This window comes from Heloderma suspectum, chromosome 1 (assembly GCF_057233095.1).
Source record: "Heloderma suspectum isolate Gila_16-S chromosome 1, 16-S_ref, whole genome shotgun sequence".
Classification (NCBI taxonomy): Eukaryota; Metazoa; Chordata; class Lepidosauria; order Squamata; family Helodermatidae; genus Heloderma; species Heloderma suspectum.
The window spans coordinates 339,320,452-339,344,618 of record NC_139458.1 but is presented as its reverse complement, the minus strand read 5'-3'; the positions used below and the strand labels follow the sequence as shown (position 1 = coordinate 339,344,618).

Genomic DNA, 24,167 nt, shown 5'->3' with positions numbered 1-24,167 from the left:
TGATTGACTTACCTCTGAGTAAAGTATATATCTGGATGCAGTTTTCTTCGCTCTCCACTCTTCCAGCTCTAGCCACACCAGCCGCGTCAATTGCCTTTTGACAAATTCAAATGTTTGTTGGAAAAAAAAATGTTTTTTTACTTGTTATTACAAAACCAGACGAAACCAACCTGGAGACAGGCAGAAAGCTCTAGATATTATGATACCTCTAGTGGAGCACGAGAGCCAAGTAGCTTCAGATATGTACTGCCTCGTGGGACGGATCTACAAAGATATCTTTCTGGATTCTGGATTTACAGACACAGAAAGTAGAGACCAAGGGACCTTGTGGTAAGTAGCACTCGGCTACACGTCTGCATGATTGTTATTTTTTTAACAAAAACACTCCAGCCAGGGCTGAGGTTAGAGAATTGTCTGCTGTATTTTTCCCATGGAAAATTTTCATTTTCTAAAAATGCATTGTTATGTACAATTAATTAGTAATATAACGAATGGATATAATTTCAGTCAAGTTGGGCAGGTTCAAAGTGTAGATTAACTTTTTCTGGATGACTGTACCTAGGGAATCTGTATATCTAATACACAACTCTGTGGACATTATAAAATTATTGAATTTTCCCCCCTTAATCAAATATTTCATTTGAAATGCTTTTTGGCTATTGGGAAAAAAAACTTTGAAGATACTTATACATTATGTAAAAAGTATGTAGTGTACTTTTAATATTTTGTTTATTAATTATAAATCAACTGAACATGGTCACTCAGATCCCATCCAATTTAAAAGAATCCAGAAAAGCCACATTAGCTGTAGTCAGTAAAGTTAGACATGACTAACAGTGTAATCTTGTGCACATTTACTCAAAAGTGAGTGCCACTGAGTTCATTGTGGCTTACGCACAAGTAAGTGTGCATAAGATTGCAACTTTAGTTACAACTACTTTAGCTAGATCAGGGCCTTGGTGCTTAACTTCTTCCAAAACCAGTAAAAAGCTGTAGGTAAACACACGTAAACTGTAGTTTATGCCACTCATGTACAAAGTTCATAGATTGAAGGCGCAATCCTATGCATCTTTAGACAGAAAAAAGTCGTACTTCATGGCTGGCTGGAACACGCTGGAAGTTGTAGGACTTTTTCCTGTCTAAACATGCATAAGATTGCACCGTCAGTGGATGCAGAGAGAAGTTCTATGTCAGGGATCCCCAACCTTTTTGGACCTGTGGGCACATTTGGGAATTTGAGATACTGCTGTGGGCACCACCACAAAATGCCTAATCAGTGGATCACTGCTTTGGCATCTGTCTTTGTCTTGTTCAGCAAAAACAGTTGCTTTGTGTCTGTTAGACACTGCAATGTCTCTTTAATAAGGGATTATCTAATTCAGCTAGGGCGCAGTCCTGTGCATGTTTAGACAGAAAAAAAGTCCTACAACTCCCAGCAAGCCCCACCCAGCATGGCTGACTGGGACAGGCTGGGAATTGTAGGACTTTTTTTCTGTCTAAACATGCATAGGATTGCACCCCTAATTAATTGCTGGTGGTGCAATAGGACTAATGCTTCTTTTAAACATATGTTTTGGCAAAGTCTAGTAGTTGCTTCTTTGGGGGAGGAGGTTATTACACAGATAAATTTTGTACTGGAACAATATTTAATATTCACTGATGTACACTATTATGATCAATACTCATATGATCAATATGTACACTATGATCAATATGTACCCTACCCATATGATCAATATGTACCCTACCCATATGATCAATATGTACAGTATTACGATCAATATTATTATCAATATTCACTGATGTACTCTATTAAATTATTTACCTGCTTCATGGAAATAAAGAAATGATCAGAGTAAATGGATTCTCTGCACTCTTTTGACAGCAAAAAGACGGATATTAAATATTGTAAGGATAAACACTCACCTCCTATAATGCAGTGAATTGAGGACCTCACCATGTTTTAAGGATCTGAAAGGGTGGCACATAGACACCACCTTCAAATGGATACTTATTTGGATATTTGGTCCACTTTTGCTAAAGCTCGTGTTAGAAAGCTGTATGCATTTCATACTAATCCATGTGTGTGTGTGTGTGTGTGTGTGTATATATATATATATATAATTTAAATTAAAAACATTTTGGGTGCTCGTGGGCACTATGTAGGGGACCCATTTGCAGGTGACATTGGAGGTCGCATTGGAGACAGCTCCACACCATTGCCATGTATATTTCAAAGGCTTGTTTCATAATCGGTTTTAAACTACAATCCTGTTAGCACCATAGACTGCATCTGGGGGGAATCGATAGATCACCACAACCAACCCACAGAAGCTTTTTAAAATGCCAGTTGGACCTTTTTGGACCTGAGTCCATGCAGTTTATCTTCCTCTCTTTTCTTATGATCAGCTTGTTTCCAAGTTGAGGACAAGAGTGAATGCTGCTAGGTGATGGGACTTCTATTAACATCAACACAGAGATGACAGGTTAATTATTAGCTGTCAGACTTTTCTCAGACATATTGCTGCTGCTATGCTGACAGAGTAAATCAGGCAAGAGGATTTTCCTCATCATCATCAGGAGCTGGGCCAAGAAGTCTGTAGCTAGTATGGCTGTGGGCCCAAAGCTGGGAGTTGGTGGGGTTCAGCTGGTGCCTGTTTCCATGATGAAGAGTCAACATGAGCACTCTAAGTGAGTGGTTAGGCAAGTAGTTGGCAGGGGTGGCAGTAGCCACTCATTCACCCTTTTCTGAGCAGTGGCTGCGCTTTCCAACTGCTGCCAATTGCCCACCCAATCCACGGGGCAACTGAGCAGTAATGCTGGCTAGGAGCTGCTGCTGCCGCCACCCGGGGGCGGGGGTAAGGGAGTGAGCGGCCACCACCGCCCTAGCAGTTCTCCCCGCTTCCCTGGGTAGGTGAGCACTCGATTGGTGGAAGGAGCAGGACTGGCTGCTGCTGTCTGCTCTGTGTGGGTGAATGCCAGAAATGCTCTGCTGGAGCAGACTGAAGGTCCATCTGCTTCAGCATCCTGCTTCCCACAGTGGTCATTCATTGTGGCAGCATGGCATTGGGGGAACGCTCTGTCTTCCTAGGGGAAAACAGAGAGAGAGGGAAGGTGGCGTCGTTGTCTGCTGCTGCTGCTGTTCCTCAGGGGTTGGTAGTGGATGCTCAGCAATGCTGATCCCTGATGCCAGCCCTGAACTGGATGCAGCTCTGCCTGGGACTTTTTTCCCTTTGTGATTCTTTCAGGAGTGGGAAGCCACAAAACTCCTTGCGAACCCCATGCAGACTTACAAACAGGTTTACAAACAGCGGAAAGAAAAGGGACATCACTAGGCAGTTCTTTAAAGTAGGGCCTAAGGCTGCTGTTGGAAGTATCAAATAAACTCCACACTTCTTTTTTGGGTGATTTGCTTGTCCTTTCTTAAGTATTGGTTTGGGAAAGTGTAATTTTTTACACAGCACTGTTAGGGAAGGGATCAAAAAAGGGTTTTAAAAATGCTTCTGTCCTTCTTCCCATTGCCTGTGATTTCTCTCCTCCCCCACAACCACCTCCAATGTTTTGTAGTCTTGTAGGGCTTTTTTTTTTTTACTCAGTCTTGCACCAAACAACGCGATCAGATTCATTCAGAGGTGTCAGGGTATCAAGAGGCTTTAGCCACAGTATTCAAGTTGATCTCAGTTGTGCTTTCAAGTTGTCCCTTAGTGGCAGGTATATGAGTTCTCAAAGTAAAGCCACCATACAGAAGCTTCTGGAAGCACTTTTACACAGAGCCAAACTACACATTACATTAATCGCGCAGCATGTAGCTGAGGCTTGTCTTATCTTTTACTCTCATGTAAACATGCACGCCCCAAGTCGGATTGGGACCATGGCACTCTGGGAGGGGAGGGTTATACCTCCCACCATCAAGAGGAGGTTGAAAAAGAAGAAAAACCTCCATGAACTCCAATGGATACCTTTTTCCTTTCTTTTTTAAGCTCCTCCCCTCCTGGAGCACCATAGTCCTGATCCAAATTGGTGCCGTGCCCATTTGCAGAAGAGTAAAAAAAGAAGTCAAGCCTCTGCTGCACGCTACGCGATTAGCATAGCTTGTCGTTTGGCTCGTATGGGAGCCCTCTGTGGCAAGCGTAATAGGTGAGAACCACTTGATTGGGTGGAGAGTTTCTGTGCCAGCACCTCACTTCTCATTTGGAGATTGCTGGCACTAGCATGGAGAGTCCTCCAGACAGGGAGATACATTATGAACTGTCTAAACCTAGCAGGACTGGCAAGTCTCTTTAGCAGAGCCACCTGTTCCTTTCCCAGCATATCAGGCTTGTAGTTGGGGTGAAGGTTTCTGCTTCTGCAGCTTGCTCAGTTGTAGAAGGTGTGGCATGCTCACAATCCTCACACATAATAGAGGTGGGCAACTTAATGTTGTCCTTTTGCAGTTTATATCGTTGTGGGTGGTGGCAGCAGAAATAGTGCCAGTATCACTTGGGATGCTTGAATATCACTTCTCCATGGGTTCTGGAGGTAGGACTGTGGTGATCCTTGTTCCTCTTGATTCCCGATGTCTTGCCTAATACAGGTTATTTAGTTGTACTTTCCCCGTCCTGCCCCTCATCTAAAAGCAGCTGTCAGACTTAAGAGGGCAAAGGGTGGATGAGCACAGGGAATGCAATAAACAGTAACCTTGATTTGTTGTCTCTAAACAGGGTTCAGGCAGAGAGTTATGGGCATGTTTTCACTGTGGTATTTTATTTTCCATGCAAACAAAACTTCTCCTTTCCACAGTCTTACTCCACCACTGTCCACTTATACTAAATTCCTTTCAAAAGACAGGCAGAACAGGGAGTAGTATCTGGCAAATATATACTTCTGGGTTTTTCCCCCCATTTCTTTTTGCTTTGCTTTGCTGGATGAACATAGATGTTTACGTGGTCTAGATTCTCTTTCCTGGGCTGTGTTTCCACCAGCAATTTACACCAAGATGGCTGCGTGTTGAGGTCATTAGGGATATATAACGTGGTGGCCTTCCAGCAGCCACCCTGGAGCTTATCACGGAAAAACCGGATTTCCTGAGACTGCTTAAAGTCTGATTCTTTTCCTTAAGTTGGGTTCTCCCCAATATAGTTGCTGAGTGCCCCAGCCCCCGCATTTACCTCAGGTATGCTAGCCCTGCCCAGGGATGTGCGTTTCACCATGACCCCGGTCAAGGGGTGTTTCCTGTCCCCTGTGTCTCCCAGCACAAACCAATTAGTGTCTACTCCGAAGTAACTCCCATTGTGCTCAGTTAGGCTTATGCACATCAGAATTTACAGAGACTCCCCTGAACTGAAATACAGATATTAAAGCACGGATTCCCTGAAGCCTGTAAAGCACTTTACCGAACCTGCAATTCTCTGTAGCTTGGTTTATTGCCTTTGGAAGTCGTTCACACCTCCATTACAGTGATCCTGTGCAGCATTGGGTTCCAATGGGGGCTGGTTTCCTCATCCCTGTGTTTATTGCTTTCTTTCTCAGAATGAACCATTAGTGTCTCGTCAGAAGTAACTCCCATTGTGCTGAATGAGGCTTGCTCTCTGAATGCCCACATCAGAATTTACAGAGATCCCCCTGAATTGAATATAGAGTTTAAAGCACTTTCCCTGAAGCCTGTAAGGGAGCAATCCTATGGCCACTAGTCAATGGCTAGATGGCAATAGGATATGTGGCTTTCCGGGAACTGACCTTTCCCCCTTGCAGGCCGCACGGAACAGCCCTGCGCTTGGAAGAGGAATGTGGAGCAGCCAAAACAGGGCGTTGTGGGGGGCATTCCAGGGCGGGGAAGGCGGAAATGCTGGTACAACACATCCTATGTGTTGCCCAGCATCCTCCTCTCCCGCTCTGCCTTCCTGCAGCTAGACAGCCGAAATCAGCTGTCTAGCTGAAAATGCAGGGCAGGAGAAGTGCAGAGGGAACAATCCCCCCTGTGCTTCTCCTGCCCTGCATTGGATAGGCAGTTGCCTCCGAGTTCGGAGGCTTCCACCTATCCCCATAGGATTGCGCCCTAAAGCACTTTATGGAACCTGTGATTCTCTGTGGCTTGCTTTATTGCCTTAGGAAGTAACTACTTCACACCTTCATTATAGAGATCCTGCGGTCAGAAAGGGGGGTGGTTTCCATCCCTATGTTGCCCCCTCCATGTCTTTCCCAGCACAAGCATATGTCTACACAACTCCCATTGTGGTCAATGAAGCTTGCTCCTGAAATGCAGGTGCATCTGGAGTTTCAGGGGAAAGGAGAAAGCGGGGGGTAGACCGGGTGGGTAGAAGCCTCTGTTATTGGTTGAGTAGCCCCTGCCAGTCAGATGATGTTCACTCCAACCTCCACCCCCACCCAGAAGTATGTTCCACGAAGCGATTTTTACTGGTGCGTAGCACTTGCTCATGGAGCCCTGCATGGACCAAAGCTGATTCCTTTTAAAACATCTCATACTCCTCTATTCGCTTCTCCTTCTGTTGTCGTGGAGACACATTCCTAGTCTGCCCTGTTCAGCAGAGGTATTAGAATTAGAAATGGTCATGTACCAATAAGATATGTTTTCTGAAGATCTGAAATTGTATCTATCCAAAGGATTATTTAAGCAATTAAAGATGCAATCCTGTGTGCATTTAGACAGAAAAAAAGTCCTATGCTGGGAGTTGTAGGCTTTTTTTCCTTTCTAAACCTGTGTAGGATTGCATCTTAAATGTTCAAAAAAACAGGGTTGAATCCAATGGTTGTCCCTCCAATGGCACTTCAGGGGGAAGGAGTTATTGATGAAAATTCCCTTCCTCCCCATTCTGCGGATGGAATTCTCTGCTGGATCAAAACGCCTTCCATCAGCAGAGGGGCTTCAGTTGGATACAACAGCCAGTGCCAAATTTAGTACACTTGCAGCAAAAGAGATCCTCCCCGCCACCCCGGTTTATTTGATGAACTTTTCCATTTACCATAATGAAGATGCCTAAAGGTGTACGGCAGGAATGAAAACTTCTTTCCCTGCCAATCTTTACGGAAGGAGGGAAAGGCTTTTCATTGGAAATGAACATTTTGTTAGTTTGAACATCCTTCCTCATTTTGTCATGTCTCACTCTGCAACACAATGAAGACAGGCAATAAAATGGGGAGCACATGTACAACAGCATTAAAGAAAACAGCAATAAGAGCTGGTGCCATGTAATTGCCGAACATGTGTGACTGTAGCCCAGTAACATTTTTATTCTCATATATATATATATATATATATATATATATATATATATAAAATTTTAGTGACAGAGCACATGCTTTGCATGCAAAAGGTCCCAGGTTCAATGTCTGGCATCTTCAGGTAGTGCTGGGAAAGACCCCTGTCTGAAACCCCAGAGAGCTGCTGCCAGTCAGAACAGACAATACCGAGCTAGATGAATCAATGATTTGCATTCCTATGTTTTTTGATTGAAAAGCCACTTTGTGAGATGGCAGCTGAAAGCAGAGAAGCAGTTGGGAGAGCATATTTAACCCTTTCCCTACACTCCCCCACCCCCAGCAGCTTTGTCCCTTAGGGGTTCGAATCCATGTTCAAGTGGGAGGAAAGCCATTGTATGTGTCTGGTTGGGGGTGATTTGAAGATAGGAAATGGTGGATGGGAAAGGGTTGACTGTCCCTCCCACTGCTTTTCTATCCTCACTTGGCAGCTTTTAAAACAAAAAAGGCTCATCGGGCTACGTTTACTTATTTTTACATTTAGTGTGTAGTTCGGCCCTTAGGGTGTAAAAGAAGGGTAGGCAACAAGGTGCCCATGGGCACTAGTGTGCCCCAGACACCTTTTTTGGTGCCCACCAAGGTGGCCTACGTCTTCCACTTATTAAAATAATTACACATTTTCATACCAGCATCTGGGATCACTGTGAAATAGGCTTCTGGTGGTACTGAAAACTGTGGGTTAAAAGGAATTGATTAGTGTAAGAGGACTTAGACCGTACCTCTGCCTTGTGCTCAGTCTTTTGTCCTTTGTAACGCAGGTCATTTGTCCATTGTTATACCTCCCATGGCAACCATTTTGTGATGATGCCCAGGACATTTTCTCAAATGTACCCATGGGCCAGATTGCTTTTCCCTGATGTAAACAGTGAGCTGAGATGCCCACCCAGTTAAAAACTCCTCAGCCATGAATTTACTAGGTGACCTTAAGCAAGCCACGGTTCCCTCAGCCTTTGCCCCGCTGAAGTGTAGGGATAATAATACTGGCCTTTCTTACAGGATTGTTTTAATAATTACTGGGATTATTATTGTGAAACACTTTGAATGCTTGAATTATATAATGGACAAATTATTGGAGGATAAGGCTGTCAGTGGCTACTAGTCATAATGGCTATATGCTACCTCCATGATCAGAGGCAGCATGCCTTTGAATTCCTGTTGCTGGAGAACACCAGTGAGAGAGGCCTGCTGCCATTGTGTCCTGCTTGTTGGCTTCCCATAGGCATCTGGTTAGCCACTGTAGAAAACAGGATGCTTTGATTTGATCCAGCAGCAGCAGGTCTCTTCTTATGTTGTGAATTTGAAAGATCTTGCATACTTTTTATATATCTTTACTTCTAGTTTGGAATGCTATATACCTCTGCATACATTTCCCTCGTCCCAGAGGATCACTGAGTATGAATAATCCATTTTAAAATAGAAATATGAAGGCTACTGTCTGACATCAATATTAATCTTGAATGAGTGGGCTGAAGTCATAATTTTAGCATAAATGTCAAAAGAACTTTTAATGCTAATGTTCAGAACTTATATTTAAAGTTCATACTGCAAAACAGCAAAGCTATTAACAAGTGATATGTTTTTCACAATGGCGTAAACACATGAGAATATGAAGGAAATGGTGGGAGGATGATATAAACAGCCTTCCCCAAAACATCTGGTACCCTCCAGATGTTTTGGACTACATCTCCCAGGATTCCTGACCAATGATCATACTGGCTGGAGCTGATCGTAATTGACGTTCACAACATCTGGAGCACCAGGTTGGGGAAGGCTCTGTAGCTATTGGCTTCCTAAAATAACCCTGCTGCTTGGATGGAAAACAGCAGAGTATTTTGTGCCTGAATGGGCTAATTGAATTGAGCACACTGATGATCACCACTTAAGAATATCCCCAAAATATATGCAATTTTCCCTTTGCAAGACTGCCTTATTTAAAAAATAAACTTGTTTGTTCTTCTAGGTTCAAGAAGGCATTTGAGTCAGAACCAACATTACAGTCAGGAATTAATTATGCAGTACTCCTCTTGGCCGCTGGACACCAGTTTGATACCTCTTTTGAGCTACGGAAAGTTGGTAATTATAGCCTGTTGATTCACCGGCAAACCAAATTCAGTGACAGCATTTTCACCACCCTCTGTTTTACAGGAAACAATCTGACAAAGTTTGTTGTTAGTTAGTAATTCTGCACTTCAGCTACTTTTTCCATTAAAAAGGTATAACTTTAGGTTACCACATTGATCCTGCCAATTGTGATCATCTTGACAGAGTTCAGTTTCTGGGTTAAATTTATCTTACAGAGACAGTAAAGAAAGCGGGATTCATGGTGACTCAGGAATACTATTAGATAAATTATGAATAGGGGTGGGTGAACTCTGTTGGTTCTAATTATCTAAATAATCTGCTGTTGAACTTCACTGTCTTTCCAGGGCTCAGCTTTCTCCATGGCTGTTCTTTTTGAACAACAGAATATATTACACTTGCTTGAATTAGTAATAATATTTACTATAAAAATTCAATTTTACCTGAAATCTAAGGGTCCCAGGGTTAATGCAAGAAATTATAGAGAAGTTATTATGGCTGACTAATTTTCTAAATAGCTAGATTGCGTTACAGTGCAGCTGTGAAACCTCCATTCATTTTCACAGGGCTGCTGACGCAGTCTCACTGAAATCAATGAAGGCTGCTCAGTAGCAGTGATTTGTAGACTGTTCTGTGGATGACATGTTGCCATTTTTACCAGGCCTGATGAGTTTCCTTAATCTTCATGATATTTGTTTTGAAATATCTCTGAGCCCGATAGAAAATTATAGAATTAAAGAGGAGGGAAATTAATGCAAACAGTGAAAGAAGAAATGCTGAAATTCATCAGTGGATCAAGGTTAATACTTCACAGTATCCTGGCTAGCAATTTCTGTTGGGATTCTGTTTGTTTAGGGTCTGGTAGGTTTGAAGGGCCTACAACAGCCTCCCCCATCCTGGCCTCCCAGGGGATGTATCCAATGGCGTCATTCCACCAGAGGGAGGAACTACGGGATGTCCCCCTTCCTGTGCAGCCTCCTGCATGTCAATAAGATCTGCTTCAGAGGGTTGGGGGACCTTCTACAGCAGACCTGCAGCACGAGCTGTAGCGGGGAGGAGAGAGCAGGGAAATCCTGTTGCGCGAGTGGAAATCCGCCGGCATGAGGGTTGGATCCAACCCCAGGTGTTTTTGATTTCCAACTCCCATCAGCCCCAGCTAGTGTGGCCAATGGCTAGGAATGCTGGAAGTTGTAATCCAGAACATCTGGAGAGCATCAGGTTAGGGAATGCTATCAGGTTCTTACAACATGCACTCAGAAGACAGGGTGAAAGGAGTATATTCCATCCCAGTCATCACATTTTTATTTTATTTTATTTCAGAAAGTCCTTACCTGCTTTTTGTTATAAAATAATCCCAGTGAGGTACAAACAATAAAATACAGCAAAGTAATACAGCATATGCCAGTAGTTCTGGTCCAGAATCAAATGAGGTTACCAGTCAGATTTTCACTTTCTACCACCTCAGCAAATTAAGAAATTGGGTTACAATTAAGCAAAGGAGAAGGGAGGGAAAGCAGTTTGTAAACCAGAACACAAACATCAGCTTTGCAGGCGGTTATACAAGTTTAAGACTTACCTTAAGCCTTACCTTAAGCCTTCAATCAAGCTTAAGTGTGCATTAACTGGAGTTTTGGATTACAGCTGTAGTCTCATGCAGTGTTTTTCCTTTCTCATTTCTTCAGGAGTAAAAATAAGCAGCCTCCTTGGGAAAAAGGGAAACTTGGAGAAATTGCAGAGTTACTGGGAAGTAGGCTTTTTCCTGGGAGCCAGTGTCCTGGCAAATGATCACACAAGAGTGATCCAGGCTTCAGAAAAACTTTTCAAACTGAAGACACCAGCATGGTAAAGCACTGCTGTCTTGTACCATCAGTGCATATTACATCAAACTGCTGTAAATTTGCAGATAATTGCAATTATATTATACAACATCTGTTCTGATCTCACTATTTTGAAAAAGATTGTGGAAATATAATTGGGAATATTTTCTCTTTCTTAGATTTATGAATGTGGGCTCGAGCAACTATGTTCTTTTTATTTATTATTATTTTATGTATTAGATTAATATCCCACCTTTCCTCCCAGTCAGTATACATCAGGGGTGCAGAATCTCTTTCAGCCCGAGGGCCAAATTCCATTTGGGAGAAGTTCTTGGGGGTCCCATTCCATTGGTAGGTGGGACTGAAGGTACAGGGCCAAAAATACCAGCAATTTTTTAGCTTACAGCTCTTCCTGCCAATAATTAAGCCTTAGGAGAGGCATTTCAGCGTTTTAGAACGGGGAAGAAACCGCACAGAATCTGGGAAGCCAAAAGCTGGGGCGGTCAAGGAAAAGGGGATTCCTGTTGGGCCAGATTGGGACTCCAGGGGAGGCCAGATTTGGCCCCTGGGCCTGAGGTTCTGCGCCCCTGTTGTATGTGGTTCTCCCCCTCCTTATTTTATCCTCACAACATGCCTGTGAGGGAGGTTAGGCTGAGAGATAGTGGGCCTGTTCGGACATTCACAGGGGCCAGTGGCAGTGCTGAGTCATGCTGTGTGGAGGGGTAGGGGAACCACAGGCTGCCCTCCCCCCCCAATTGCTGAACCATGCCAGGCAGCAAGGTCTACCTACCCCCCAGTAGCCACACCCCCTCCAATGTTCTCCCGCCTCAGCAGCCACACATCCCAGTGGCCACTGTGCCGGCCAGGCTTCTGCTGCACGGCAGATCTCAGCCGTAGAGATCTGCCATGTGGGGTGGAACATCAGTGGTGTTTCCGCCTGCTCTAGGTGGCCATCTCTCTGGCCACTTGTGTCAGTCCATAGAAGCTCTCCACACGACACTGTAATCCACTGCAAGGCCCTTTGCCCCTGCTGCACAGCGTGGGTTCTGAGGGTTGGTAACTAACCCCTCGTGGGTAAGGAGAAAGCCCCCCACATGACCTGTTAACCCTTTGTTGGTCACTCCTGGAACTTACCCACCATGGCTTAGCTTGTTGTGTGAACCCAGCCAGTGACTGGCTCAACGTCACCCATTGAGCTTCATGACTGAGAAGGACTTTGAATCTGGATCTGATCAATTTTAGTCTTGACACTTTAACCACTACACCAAGCTGGCCCTTAATGTTGGGTTCTGAGTATCTCTGTGGGGAATCCAGGTCATCAAGCAATTGCATTTTGTAGATTTCAACCACCACCCCTCATTCCCTTATACAAAACCATTCCAGAGTAGGCTGACTGCTCCACATTTCAAATAGCACAGAATCTCTCTTGCAGCAGTCAGTGATGGCTGTTTGGAAACTCTCAGTCCTGTTATCTTAGACTTCCATATATACATTCAGTCAGCCCAAGTAAACATTTTTGAGACATTTACAATACTCAACAGTGCCCTCAGTCCAGAATGCCGATTCTGTGGCCAGTTGAACCCCCTTCATTCCTAAACTCTTATTGACTCAAAATGATTCTGTTTTAGTCAATAAAATGGCAATTAAAAGTTGAAATTAAGTTGCTTCTTTCGCTATATGCTCTGATTGAAGTTGTGTTGAGGGCTGGCCTTTGGATTGATGAGACATTTCTGCACCATATTTACTTTTCAAAAGGTACCAGGCAGCAAGTTTACTGATCATGCCTGAAGATATTGTTCTCTATATCACCTTCAGCATCAAAAATGTCAGCCATTTTGCTAGGGTCAGGGATGAAGAAAGGGGATTGCAGTTGCTAAGCAACCATAACTCCATCAATCAATTTCAGGTCAAACTTAGGGGCAGTGGGAGGGAGTTATAACTGGGCCCAGAGGAAGTAACAGGTTATAGTTATTTTGGACTCCCAGCTATCCACGGAGGCTCAGGCGTCAGCTGTGAGCTGGACAGTGCTGTATCAACTCCACCTGATACGGCGGCTGTGCCCCTACCTTCCTGACCATCTGCTCCCATCATGCCCTGGTCTCCTCTCGTTTAGACTACTGTAATGCGCTCTACGTGGGGTTACCCTTGAAGACAGTTCCGAAGCTACAACTGGTACAGAACACGGCGGCTCACCTGATTAAAGGCAGCTGCCAGCGTGATCACATCACTCTGGTGCTGAAGGAGTTGCACTGGTTACCAGTTGTTTTCAGGGCCAAATTCAAGGTGTTGGTTTTGACCTTTAAAACCCCATATGGTTCCAGCTCAGCCTATCTCAAGGAGCACCTCCAGCAACACCAGACAGGCCGCTCAACAAGATCAGCCTTGGATGGCCTTCTCTCTTTCCCATCAGCCAGAACAGCTAAGCTGGTGGGGACAAGGGAGAGGGCCTTCTCTGTGGTGGCCCCCACTCTGTGGAACTCCCTCCCTAGGGACTCTGCCATGCCCCCTCTTTAATGAGCTTCTGCCATGCATTAAAAACATGGTTGTTCAGGCAGGCATTTGGGGTGGGTTAGGGTATTTTTAGAAATACGTTTTTATTGTATAATTTTATTGTTTTAAACTATTTTTATTGTTTTTATTATTGTACATCGCCCAGAGTGGCTGGGTGACCAGCCAGATGGGCGATTAATAAATGTAATTAATAATAATAATAATAACAACAGCAACAACAACAACAACAACAGCAGCAGCAACAACAACGACCTGAAATAAAGAAAAATGGAAAGTGTGGAGATGCAAGTAAAGTTAGCTCCCTGTCTAGGGCACCCACACACTATATACAGAGAAATGTATATTTCTTAGAGCCAGTGTGGTGTAGTGATTAGATAGTTGGACTGGGACTATAGAGATCAGATTCTAGCCTCTACGGGGCCATGAAGCTCACTGGGTGACTTTGGGCCAGTCACTGACTCTCAGCCTAATCTACCTCACAGAGTTGTGAGGATAAAATGGAGAGGAGGAGGCTCCTGTAATCCACCCTGGAGGGGAAAAGGTGAGGTATAATTGTAATAATAAATACATAAATATATTCATTCATTTATTTTTATATATCTATGCATACACTTCTTAATCTGTGCAGCCTGTATGCATGTTTATTCAACAGTAAGTCTCACTAAGTTCAGTGGGTTGTCCTTTCTAAGTATGGATAGGACTGGGCCTTATTGAGTGATACCTGGCTTTTTCAACAGCCTTTTACAGCCTGGTTGTCTGAATAATACCGGACTGGCAACGTAACTAAGTTAGTGCTGTAGCTTTCCTCCTCTAGCTAAAGGAACTGGTATACTTTTTCATTTCTGTAGTATTTTAGAATGTGAACAATCACTTACAACAACTGCAGCCTAGGAGGTGGGCTGAGACTTGGCAGAAGTCACCCACTGAATGGCTAAAATGGAATTTGAACCAAGGCGTTTCAGGTTCACTAAACTATACAGCTTTGTATTAATTTGGGTAAAGGGTGCTCTGCCTTCTTTTGTGGCTTAGTCTCAAAGTATATCTTCTGGGAGGAATCTCTCAGTCATAAACCACCTATTAGTGACATAATACCGTAATTTGTTTTTGTTTGTTTGTTTTTCCTCCTTTGCTTCCTGCAAACTGTGGGCACAGTCCAGTCAGTCTTAAAATACTTTAAGTCTCATTGGTAAAGTTTAAGCATGAACTGATATTATGGAAGTTAATGTGAGAATGGGAGAAGTTGCCAAAGTTCTCAGCATCTCTAGTAAGAGGGGCTTTCATTTCCAGTTAGTACAACTCTTTTACTAAAGCCAAGCAAGTTCAATGCAAATGTGTATTTTTAAATGCTATGACTACTTTGTTTATGAAAAGCATCTTTGGGAGTGGAGGTGATTTAGAGCAGAGAATTGGTATGGGAGGGAGTATTTTATCCTTTCTCCGCACATCATTTTTCTACTTCAAATCTTCCACCCTCCTACCACAGCAGACATGTAAAAGTGAGGGTGAAACACAATTTGTTTTCCCTGGCTATTTGGGATCTGCAATTGATTATTTTTATCTATTGCTCCTGTTTTGTTTTTGTGATTAAAACAAAACAGTTTTGATGTAAGTTGCCTTGAGTGTTTCTATTAGAAGGCAGAATATGCAAGTTTTAATAAAAATGTTTTTTGTGTGTAGTGAGGTCCCAATTGTCTCTTTTATTAGCTTGTCTATACTGTCCCACTTGGAGACTTTTGGCAAAGAGCACCTTCTAGCCTTCAGCTCTGTGTATTGTCATAGTAAATGTGAGATAATTTTGGGTGTGTCAATATTAAGGACATATACTAGTTAATGGAAGAGAACCTTGATTACCTAATCCAAAGGAAAAATATGATTCAGTACATTTGTACTGATAGAAAGAGGGAGGGAGAAAGAGATTGCTTATGTGTACTAGAACAGCTGTTGCCTATTTAGGAGAGGCCTATTTCTTGACAGTACAACAAAACCTAGCAGTCAGCAATATATGCAACGTCTTAAAGTATCTATACTAAACAATCAGTGCAGAATGCACACAAGGTTAAGGCTGTTTCTCCTCCACATTGGTGAGATTAAATCCCAGTTTGTGATAGAGCCCAGCCTAAAATAAGGTAATTTTTTTGGCATAACAGTGTTACAGGATTTTGTACTTAATGCATGCTGTATTAGAATTACATGCTTGTTTGACTCCTATTTCTAGCTTAAAGGCAGCTATGTTCATGACATCAGAGTGGTTTAAATAGAACAATGTAAAAGTTTTATTATTGCTGACACAAACAGCCCATGGCATGTGTGGTGCTGTTGCTGATACCTTTTATCAGCATGACTCTACCAGTGGACCTATAATTCAGTCTGACACTAGACCATCTTAGTGGTGAGAAATGAAAAGCAAGAAAGTACCTTAGATACCACAGGAAGCAATCCTATGGCCTCTAGACAGTGGCTAGATGGCCGTAGGATATCTTGTTTTCCGGGAACCAACCTCGGAGCCCGCACTGAACCGACCTCCCCCCAGTGGTTCCCGGTGAACCGACCTCCCCCCACTTCCACACTTCCAACAGCCCCATCCCCTGCACTCGCAAGAGGAGTGTGGAGCAGCTAAAAGGGGGCGTTCTGGGGGCGTTCTGAGGCAGGGAGGGCAGAAATGCCTGTATGACACATCCAATGTATCATGCAGCAGCCTCCTCCCCTGCTTCACCCTCCCATGGCTAAACAGCCGCAATCGGCTGTCTAGCCAAAAATGCAGGGCAGGAGAAGCGCGGAGGGGACGATCCCCTCCGTGCTTCTCCTGCCCTGCTTTGGATAGGCTTCTGAGTTTGGAGGTGGCCGCCTATCTGGATAGGATTGCGCCCTAAGCCTTACAGAGACAAATATTTGAAAATCCAGAATTTTAAAGACCAGTTTGTCACTAAAAGGCATTATCCCAAGTTCCACAATAGGGCTTTTTGGAGGGGGTATAAGGAGCTGTCAAGACTCTTGTTCCATTTAGCCCAGTGCTGTATAAGGTCTGGTTGATAGTGGTTCTTCAAGGTCTCAGGCAGATGTTTCCCCACAAGCAGTTAAAGATCCTTTAACTGAAGATGCCAGGAACTGAACATTTAAAGCTTGCACTGTACCACTGAACCGTAGCGCAGATGTACTCATTGGCCCAGGTCACACGTAGTGACTTAACTATGAGTTAAACAACCCATAGTTAGTTGGGGCCATGAGAGGCAGCGAGTGCACACACTGCCACTTCCGCTCAGCATCAGCTTTCATAAACAACCCAAGAATGTGCTGTTCCTAGGTTGTTTGACTTATTTATTTAAAATATTGCTGGGCTGCCTTTCAGGGCAGGAGTTCTCCCAGATTAGCATACAACAATAACATTAACGTAATAAAATTAACATAATAAAAACCGATGCGATGGTAAAAATAGTAAATGTACAATGTGTGAACCCGGATCTCTGGGTTTTTAAGGGACAAACAACCCAGAGTTTTAACCCATGGTTTGCTGTGATAGAGCACAGCCTAAAATACTACTTATTTTAGTACCTGGTTCACACACTGCATCAAAGAACCCAAGAACTTTGGTTGTTGCTGAAAATGACTCCAAGTGGAAGTGGTAAGCTGGCAGGAGGCAGTGTGCTTGCTCGTTCTACCATGGACCCACCAATTCATGGCTTAAACAACCCCTGAATTGGCATTACCTGCAAACTAAGTCATTGACTGGGTAAGCACAACAACACACTAACCCATACTCAGTGGTTGAGCGTGGGTTGACGTTGAACTGTGGGCTAGCGTGTTGTCTGAACCCAGGATATTTTCCACTTGCAGTCTGGCTTATTTTTCTCAAACAAAGCACCTTGAGAACCCATAGTTTGTTGTTGGGTTGTTCAGGGTGGTTAACAACCCACACTGCATGGTTAACAAGCCACCCTGTGGAAAATGGCCTGGGTTCAGACAACACGCTAACCCACAGTTCAACAAACAACGCACAGCATAACAACAGCTCACACTCAACCACTGAGTGTGGGCTAGCATGTTGGGTGAATAGCTCCATTCGGTTAAATGATTCCTGCAAGCCACCTATGTGCCACATTAACTGCTGCTTCACATATTATGGAAATAGACACCAGTGTATTTGTAGTGGTTCCTGTAATATGTATGTCATATCTGTTTTTCCCCCCTGATTGTGTCCATATCCTGAAGGAATTGTGATGGTCTTTGGGTTTCTGCAGCACTGTGTACGTGCAATAAATATGGGGAACACTATGGATACCGTCTGCAGTGCAAAGTGTATATTTGTGCATTTCCAGAATAGAAAAAACATGGTATTTTTCTGTCCATCTGCAGAGCAGAGGGGGGCCCTACAGGCTCCATGCCATTTATCCCATGTTCCTCATCTTGTATGACAAATACAGCAGCTACCAGCCTCTCAACGTTGTGATGTGACACTACAGAAAAGAATGATAACGCATGTAGATATGATAATTAATTAATTAATTACAAATACTTGCAAGCTTGTTTTCTTTTTTATTGCTTGTCCTTAGGTACCTCAAGTCCACTGTGGAGACTATTTTGATATATCAGCACTTTAAGAAACTGAATCCAGAACAGCAAATAGCCAAACATGAACTTGTAGACTTTTGGATGGACTTTCTAGTTGAGGCCACAAAGACAGATGTTTCTGTAGTTAGATTTCCTGTAAGTATATTTGAAACTGTTTTAATTAATTTTTAACAGTGTTCATTTCTTGTTTGCCCTGCAACATGATTATTTGGAAGGCAATAGACTTTGAACAACACAAAGAATTGAACTGCATATGTATTTATTTATTCTATTTATAACCTGCCTTTCCCCTGAGGAGCAGGACATAGTTCTCCACCTGCCATTTTTTTTAATCCTCATAACAACCATCTGTGATAGGTTAGGCTGAGAGATGGTGTCTGGCCCAAGGTCACCCAGTGAGCTTCATGGCTTAGTGAAGATTTAAACCTGGGTTTTCTCTGTCCTCATCTGACACTGTAGCCACTACACCACCCTGAACACTGTGACAGTTTTATTTGTTTTATTGGCAATATGTTGATTCTTTTCCTTCTCTATTAAAGAAAATGTAATGTCAGAATTCTATAATTTGAGACTTGTCCCTCTTAAAATGTTATAGTAGGGGTTCCCCTCTTCCCAATCCATGCAGAACTATTACAGGTTTATCATACAAAGGATGTTGTTGTCATTCCCTTGAATAAATTCAGAAAAAGGAAGGCCCAAATGTTAGCCCTATCCACCTGCACATTAACAGGTCTCTCCGATACCACCAAATTAATAAGGCCCACTACGAATGAAAGCTATTGCCATATTGCTTGTCGTTATCTTCAGCTGTGTTGCAGTTAAATATGCAACAATGCAAAACATATCCAGGCTAATTTTTAAAAATGTAGTTTTTTAATGAGCTTGAAGCTGTTGTGTGCACACACAAAGAAATGCAAGTGTTAAATCCTGACAGGTCAAACAGTGCAGTGTTGACTGCGTGACTTCCTTATCCAAATATTTTCTGACATTTTTACATGCACGAACCAAAGAACTAAAATATAAAATAAAGCCGAAGATGCTACGAAGGTGAAAGCCAGAAGGCATTCAGTAAATTGTTTAGCTAACAAAATACAAAAATTTCTAGTAAAGTTATAAAGATGCCTTGTCTACAATGTGTCCTTAATCTTCAGATTTCCCAAGAGCTATATCTAGAAATGTCAGCTTCTAAATGCCTAGGCATTTTGAAGAAACTGCTAACATAATGGCAGCTTAGTACTATTTTTTGTGTTTTTTTGTGTTCAAAGGTTTTAATATTAGAGCCCACAAAAATCTACCAGCCTTCGTATCTGTCCATTAATAGTGAAGCTGAAGAGAAGACAGTGTCTATCTGGCATGTTATGCCTGACAATAAGGTAAGATGCCACCACAGCATTTTAAGAGCAAAAGACAGATGCAATCTCCTCTATGCAAGTTGTATCCTGTAATAGCTGACTGCTTGAATGCAAGAGGCTAAAGGAAATTGGAGAGGTTTTGGGAACAAGAGAAGATTTAGAGCCTTTGATGTTTGAGAGAGCAAGGGGAATGGAACACAGAAGAGCCAATAAAGCCCAAGGGTGAGGAAGTAATGACTACTGGGGAAAAAGGGGAGTAGTAAGGATAGCATGCCTATACACGCTACTTTAGTGCTGGGAGCAAGAACACTGAAGACTCAATAACCATAGGAAGCGACTGAGTCATTGGTCCATCTAACTCAATTTGTCTACACTGACTGCTAGCAGCTCCCCAGGGGTTTTGATGGGGTCTTTCCAGCCCTACCAGCAGATGCCAGTGATTGAACTTGGGACCTCTTGCATGCAAAGCACGTGCTCTGCCACTAAGCTGTGGCATTTTCCCAAGGGAATCAATCATTCTCATGGTAGAGTTCCATCAGCACCATTGCTAATCTCTTTGTGTTTTGACAACTGTGATGTTGCATTACTAAAGAACTTGGCCTTAGAGCACTGCACAGATGTACGTGGGTGTAAACTATGCGCTAATAGTTCCTCAACCTTCACAAAAAGTTAGGTTTGTAGCTTCAGCGCTCCATGTATAGGCTGCCACTAGTTAGCAGGTAGAGTGAATGCCTTATTTGGAAAATGTAATAATTGGAGTCAGGTCTCTAAAGAAAGGAAAAGTAGAAATCCCTCTGGATACAAAGACCAGATTTCTCCCTTCACACTTTCACACTATGACCTGGTTTGCATGATCACTGCAGCCTACGGGCAACAGGTTGCCAACTCACGCCCCTGCGGCTTCTCATGTTATCCAAACCCAGTGAAGGCAGCTTGTTGGGGTGGTTAACAAACAGGCAACATGGGTCCTGGGTGGTTTGTTAACCTCCCTAACAAGCCACCCTCACTGGGTTCGGACGTCACAACAACTCATGCCCAGCGAGGGTAATTAGAGAAATGGTGCAACTTGGAACTGGCAGGCACAGGGGGTGGTTAACAAGTCACCCTGGCTTATTAACCACCCTTGTGTTATGTGAACTGGGCCTTTGTGTTGTGCCCTTGGCAGACAGAGCTCTAGACAATGGAATTCTGGAACACCTGTTTGGCATTTGGCTGTTGCTCACTGTTGATTTCATTGATGGCCAAGCCAGGTTTGTTTCTGTGTAATGGTAAAAAAAAAATATATGGGGCCGCGGTGGCTTAGTGGTTAAGACGCTGAACTGCAGACCGGAAGGTCGGCAGGACAGCAGTTCGAGACCCGAGTGCTGCGTGATGGAGTGAGCTCCCGTCTTCAATCCCAGCTTCTGCCAACCTAGCAGTTCGAAAGCAAGAAATTGCAAGTAGATAAATAGGTACCGCTTCGGCGGGAAAGGTAACAGCGTTCCGTGCACCTCGGTGTTCAGTCATGCTGGCCACATGACCACGGGAGCGTCTTTGGACAGCGCTGGCTCTTTGGCTTAGAAATGGAGATAAGCACCACACCCTACAGTCGGACACGACTGGTTGGGGACACCTTTACCTTTAATGTATAAATGGTCCAAGGTAAAGCTGATAAAAAGTTATGGTTAAAAGTAAAAACTAGAAGCAGAGAGCAAAAGCAATGAGGAGAAAACTGGAGATGTGAATTGAATGGGTTGAGGGAAAGTTGGAAGCAGAATAAGTTTTTTTCCCCCTCCCAGATGACATCTCAGATACTCCAAACCCATAAGGTATTATTTCTTCTGTGCTTTGTTTTTCTTGCACTACAGAAGAGTGTAGTGGATCCTCAGCTGCTTTTTGTGGCAATGTATATGAAGCCTTTTTATTTTGTTCATTTTCTTTTCTTTGTGTAACAGTATATAGAAAACTTGAGGCAATAGCTGTTTGATGTTTTCATGTTTAGTCCTGGAATAAAGGTAACAACCAAATTGAAATGAAGAACAGTGAATTCTTGTGTAGGTATATTCAGCTTTGATCATCGATCAGCCTGGCAAATAGCCTATTTGTTGGATTTAAACTATTGCAAACATGACCATATGCCTGCTCTGGTAGAGTAAATCTTTATACCATGAATCTTTGGCCTCAAGAATATACTTCAGGCAATTATCACGTTACATAAGCACATTAATCATTCCCATTAAGCTAGAGGGTGGCCTCCATTAACTTTATTTCATGTCCTGCACTCTGGGATGATCAAGAAGAGATCCTGGCCTTCCTCTCTGTGACAACCTTTCAAGAACTTGAAGAGCACTATCATATCTCCCCTCGGTCTTCTCTTCTCAAGGCTAAACATGCCCAGTTCTTTCAGTCTCTCTTCATAGGGCTTTGTTTCCAGTCCCCTGATCATCTTTGTTGCCCTCCTCTGAACCCTCTCCAGTTTGTCTGCATCCTTCTTAAAGTGTGGTGCCCAGAACTGGACACAATACTCCAGAGGAGGCCTAACCAGTGCTGAGTAGAGAGGAACTAGTACTTCCCAGGATTTGGAAACTATGCTTCTATTAAAAGGTAAAAGGTGTCCCCAACCAGTCGTGTCCGACTCTAGGGTGCGGTGCTCATCCCCGTTTCTAAGCCGAAGAGCCAGCGCTGTCCGAAGACACTTCCGTGGTCATGTGGCCGGCATGACTGAACACCGAGGTGCACGGAACGCTGTTACCTTTCCCGCCGAGGCGGTACCTATTTATCTACTTGCAATTTCTTGCTTTCGAACTGCTAGGTTGGCAGGAGCTGGGACTGAAGACGGGAGCTCACTCCGTCACGCAGCACTCGGGTCTCGAATTGCTGACCTGCCGACCTTCCAGTCTGCAGTTCAGCGTCTTAACCACTAAGCCACCGCGGCCCTCTATGCTTCTATTAATGCAGCCCAAAAGAGCATTTGCCTTTTTTGCAGCCACATCACATTGTTGTCTCATATTCAGCTTGTGATCGACAACAATTCCAAGATCTTTCTCGCTTGTAGTGTTGTTGAGCCACGTATCCCCCATCTTGTAACTGTGCATTTGGTTTCTTTTTCCTAGGTGCAGAACTTGGCATTTATCCCTATTAAATGTCATTCTGTTGTTTTCTGTCCAGCGCTCAAAGTCTATCCAGATCACTTTGAATTTTGTTTCTGTCTTCCAAAGCATTAGCTATCCCGCCCAATTTTGTGTCATCTGCAAATGTGATCAGCATTCCCTGCACCTCCTCCTCCAAGTCATTAATAAAAATGTTGAAGAGCAGTGGGCCCAGGACTGAGCCCTGCGGTACCCCACTCGTTACCTCTCCCCAGTTTGATATCAATCTGAGTTAACTTTTATAGAAGCAAGGCTGCTGTTTCCTTGTAGTAGTTAGACTTCTGACTCCATTTGGCTATGCTAGCTTCCTTAAGCAAGATTCCATGTTATAGGTCAGTGAAGCATATACAACCTAAATGCCACTCTGGTTTAGCATCACTAGGGCTGCTATTGCTGCATTTCACTGTGTGACCCACCTTAAGGTTGTCTGTTGTGTATTACACATGTCAAAAAGTTATTCTTAACATACTCCCCAGGTTACTTCAGGGAGAACAATGTTGAATATCTGGCTGATTCCACAAACATCACATATTTTTTGTCATTTCCATGGAGCTTATAATGTGGAAAATCTGTTTCATTCCTTATCTTATTCATGCTTTCGATAACCGTATGAGTTAAGTTACTATTATTCCCATTTTATGGATGTAGAACTGACCCTTTGAGGCAGTGACTTGTCCAAAGGTGCCCTTAGCTAGAGAGGAAACTGAATTTAGGTCTCAGGTCCTGGGCTATTCTGTCCTCTGGATCACTCTGATGTCTTAACTGTCCGTGACTCATTGTTTGGAATCCATCATGGCTGGGCAGTCTTATTCTGAATGTTTACGTAGATAGGATTTGCTGAATTTTCCTGGCTGTTGAACAACTTCTGGATCGCTCTAGATTGTTTTCATAGCATTAGACATTCTGGTGCAAACTGTTAGCTGCAGTACCAGGTAGCAGCCAGGACTGATACTGCTACTGCTTTCAGTGCTGCTTTAGCCCTGACATGTGGTCTCACATTGGCTACTGAAGCTATTTTGCTATTGACTTTTTTTTTTATTAAGCAAGGAACAGATGTCAGAGTTGGACAGTCATCTTAAAATGTTTACTCCAGTGGACTGAAATTTTGGCAGAATCACCAGGAGATTGGTTTTATTTAAATTCACCAGCTTGAGAACATAAGAACATAAATGAAAGGGGTCATATAAATCTATGAGAAACTAGGATTTTTTTAAAGAGTGGGAATGTATTGGGTTGGGATTGTGGTGGTGTTATTTTTTGTTTGTTTTTTGAAACTCAGAGATGAAAAATGTAACTGGAAACGTTTTACAGCTTAACCCCTTCATTTACATCTCCCACCCCCCCTCTGAAATGGGCATGAATTGAAGTGAGAATCCAACATAGCCTTCCCCAGCCTGGTTTCCTCTAGATGTGTTGGACTACACTGGATGGAGGATTCTAGAAGTTGTAATCCAACACAT

At 43.3% G+C, this 24,167-nt stretch overlaps 1 protein-coding gene across 5 annotated transcripts in view; it reads left to right on the top strand.

The window, feature by feature from the left end:
* The window catches only part of MAP3K5 (mitogen-activated protein kinase kinase kinase 5), a 154,075-nt gene that overhangs the window by 79,321 nt on the left and 50,587 nt on the right, over positions 1-24,167 (top strand). For all 5 annotated transcript variants that reach the window (XR_014786701.1, XR_014786700.1, XM_084827628.1 and 2 more), the window contains exons 7-11: positions 160-330; positions 9,215-9,327; positions 11,016-11,175; positions 18,209-18,362; positions 19,493-19,600. Coding sequence is in view for 3 of the 5 variants with exons in the window: in XM_084827628.1 (XP_084683754.1) it covers positions 160-330; positions 9,215-9,327; positions 11,016-11,175; positions 18,209-18,362; positions 19,493-19,600 (706 nt within the window). In the remaining 2 variants the exon portion in view is untranslated. The remainder of the gene's footprint in view (positions 1-159; positions 331-9,214; positions 9,328-11,015; positions 11,176-18,208; positions 18,363-19,492; positions 19,601-24,167) is intronic.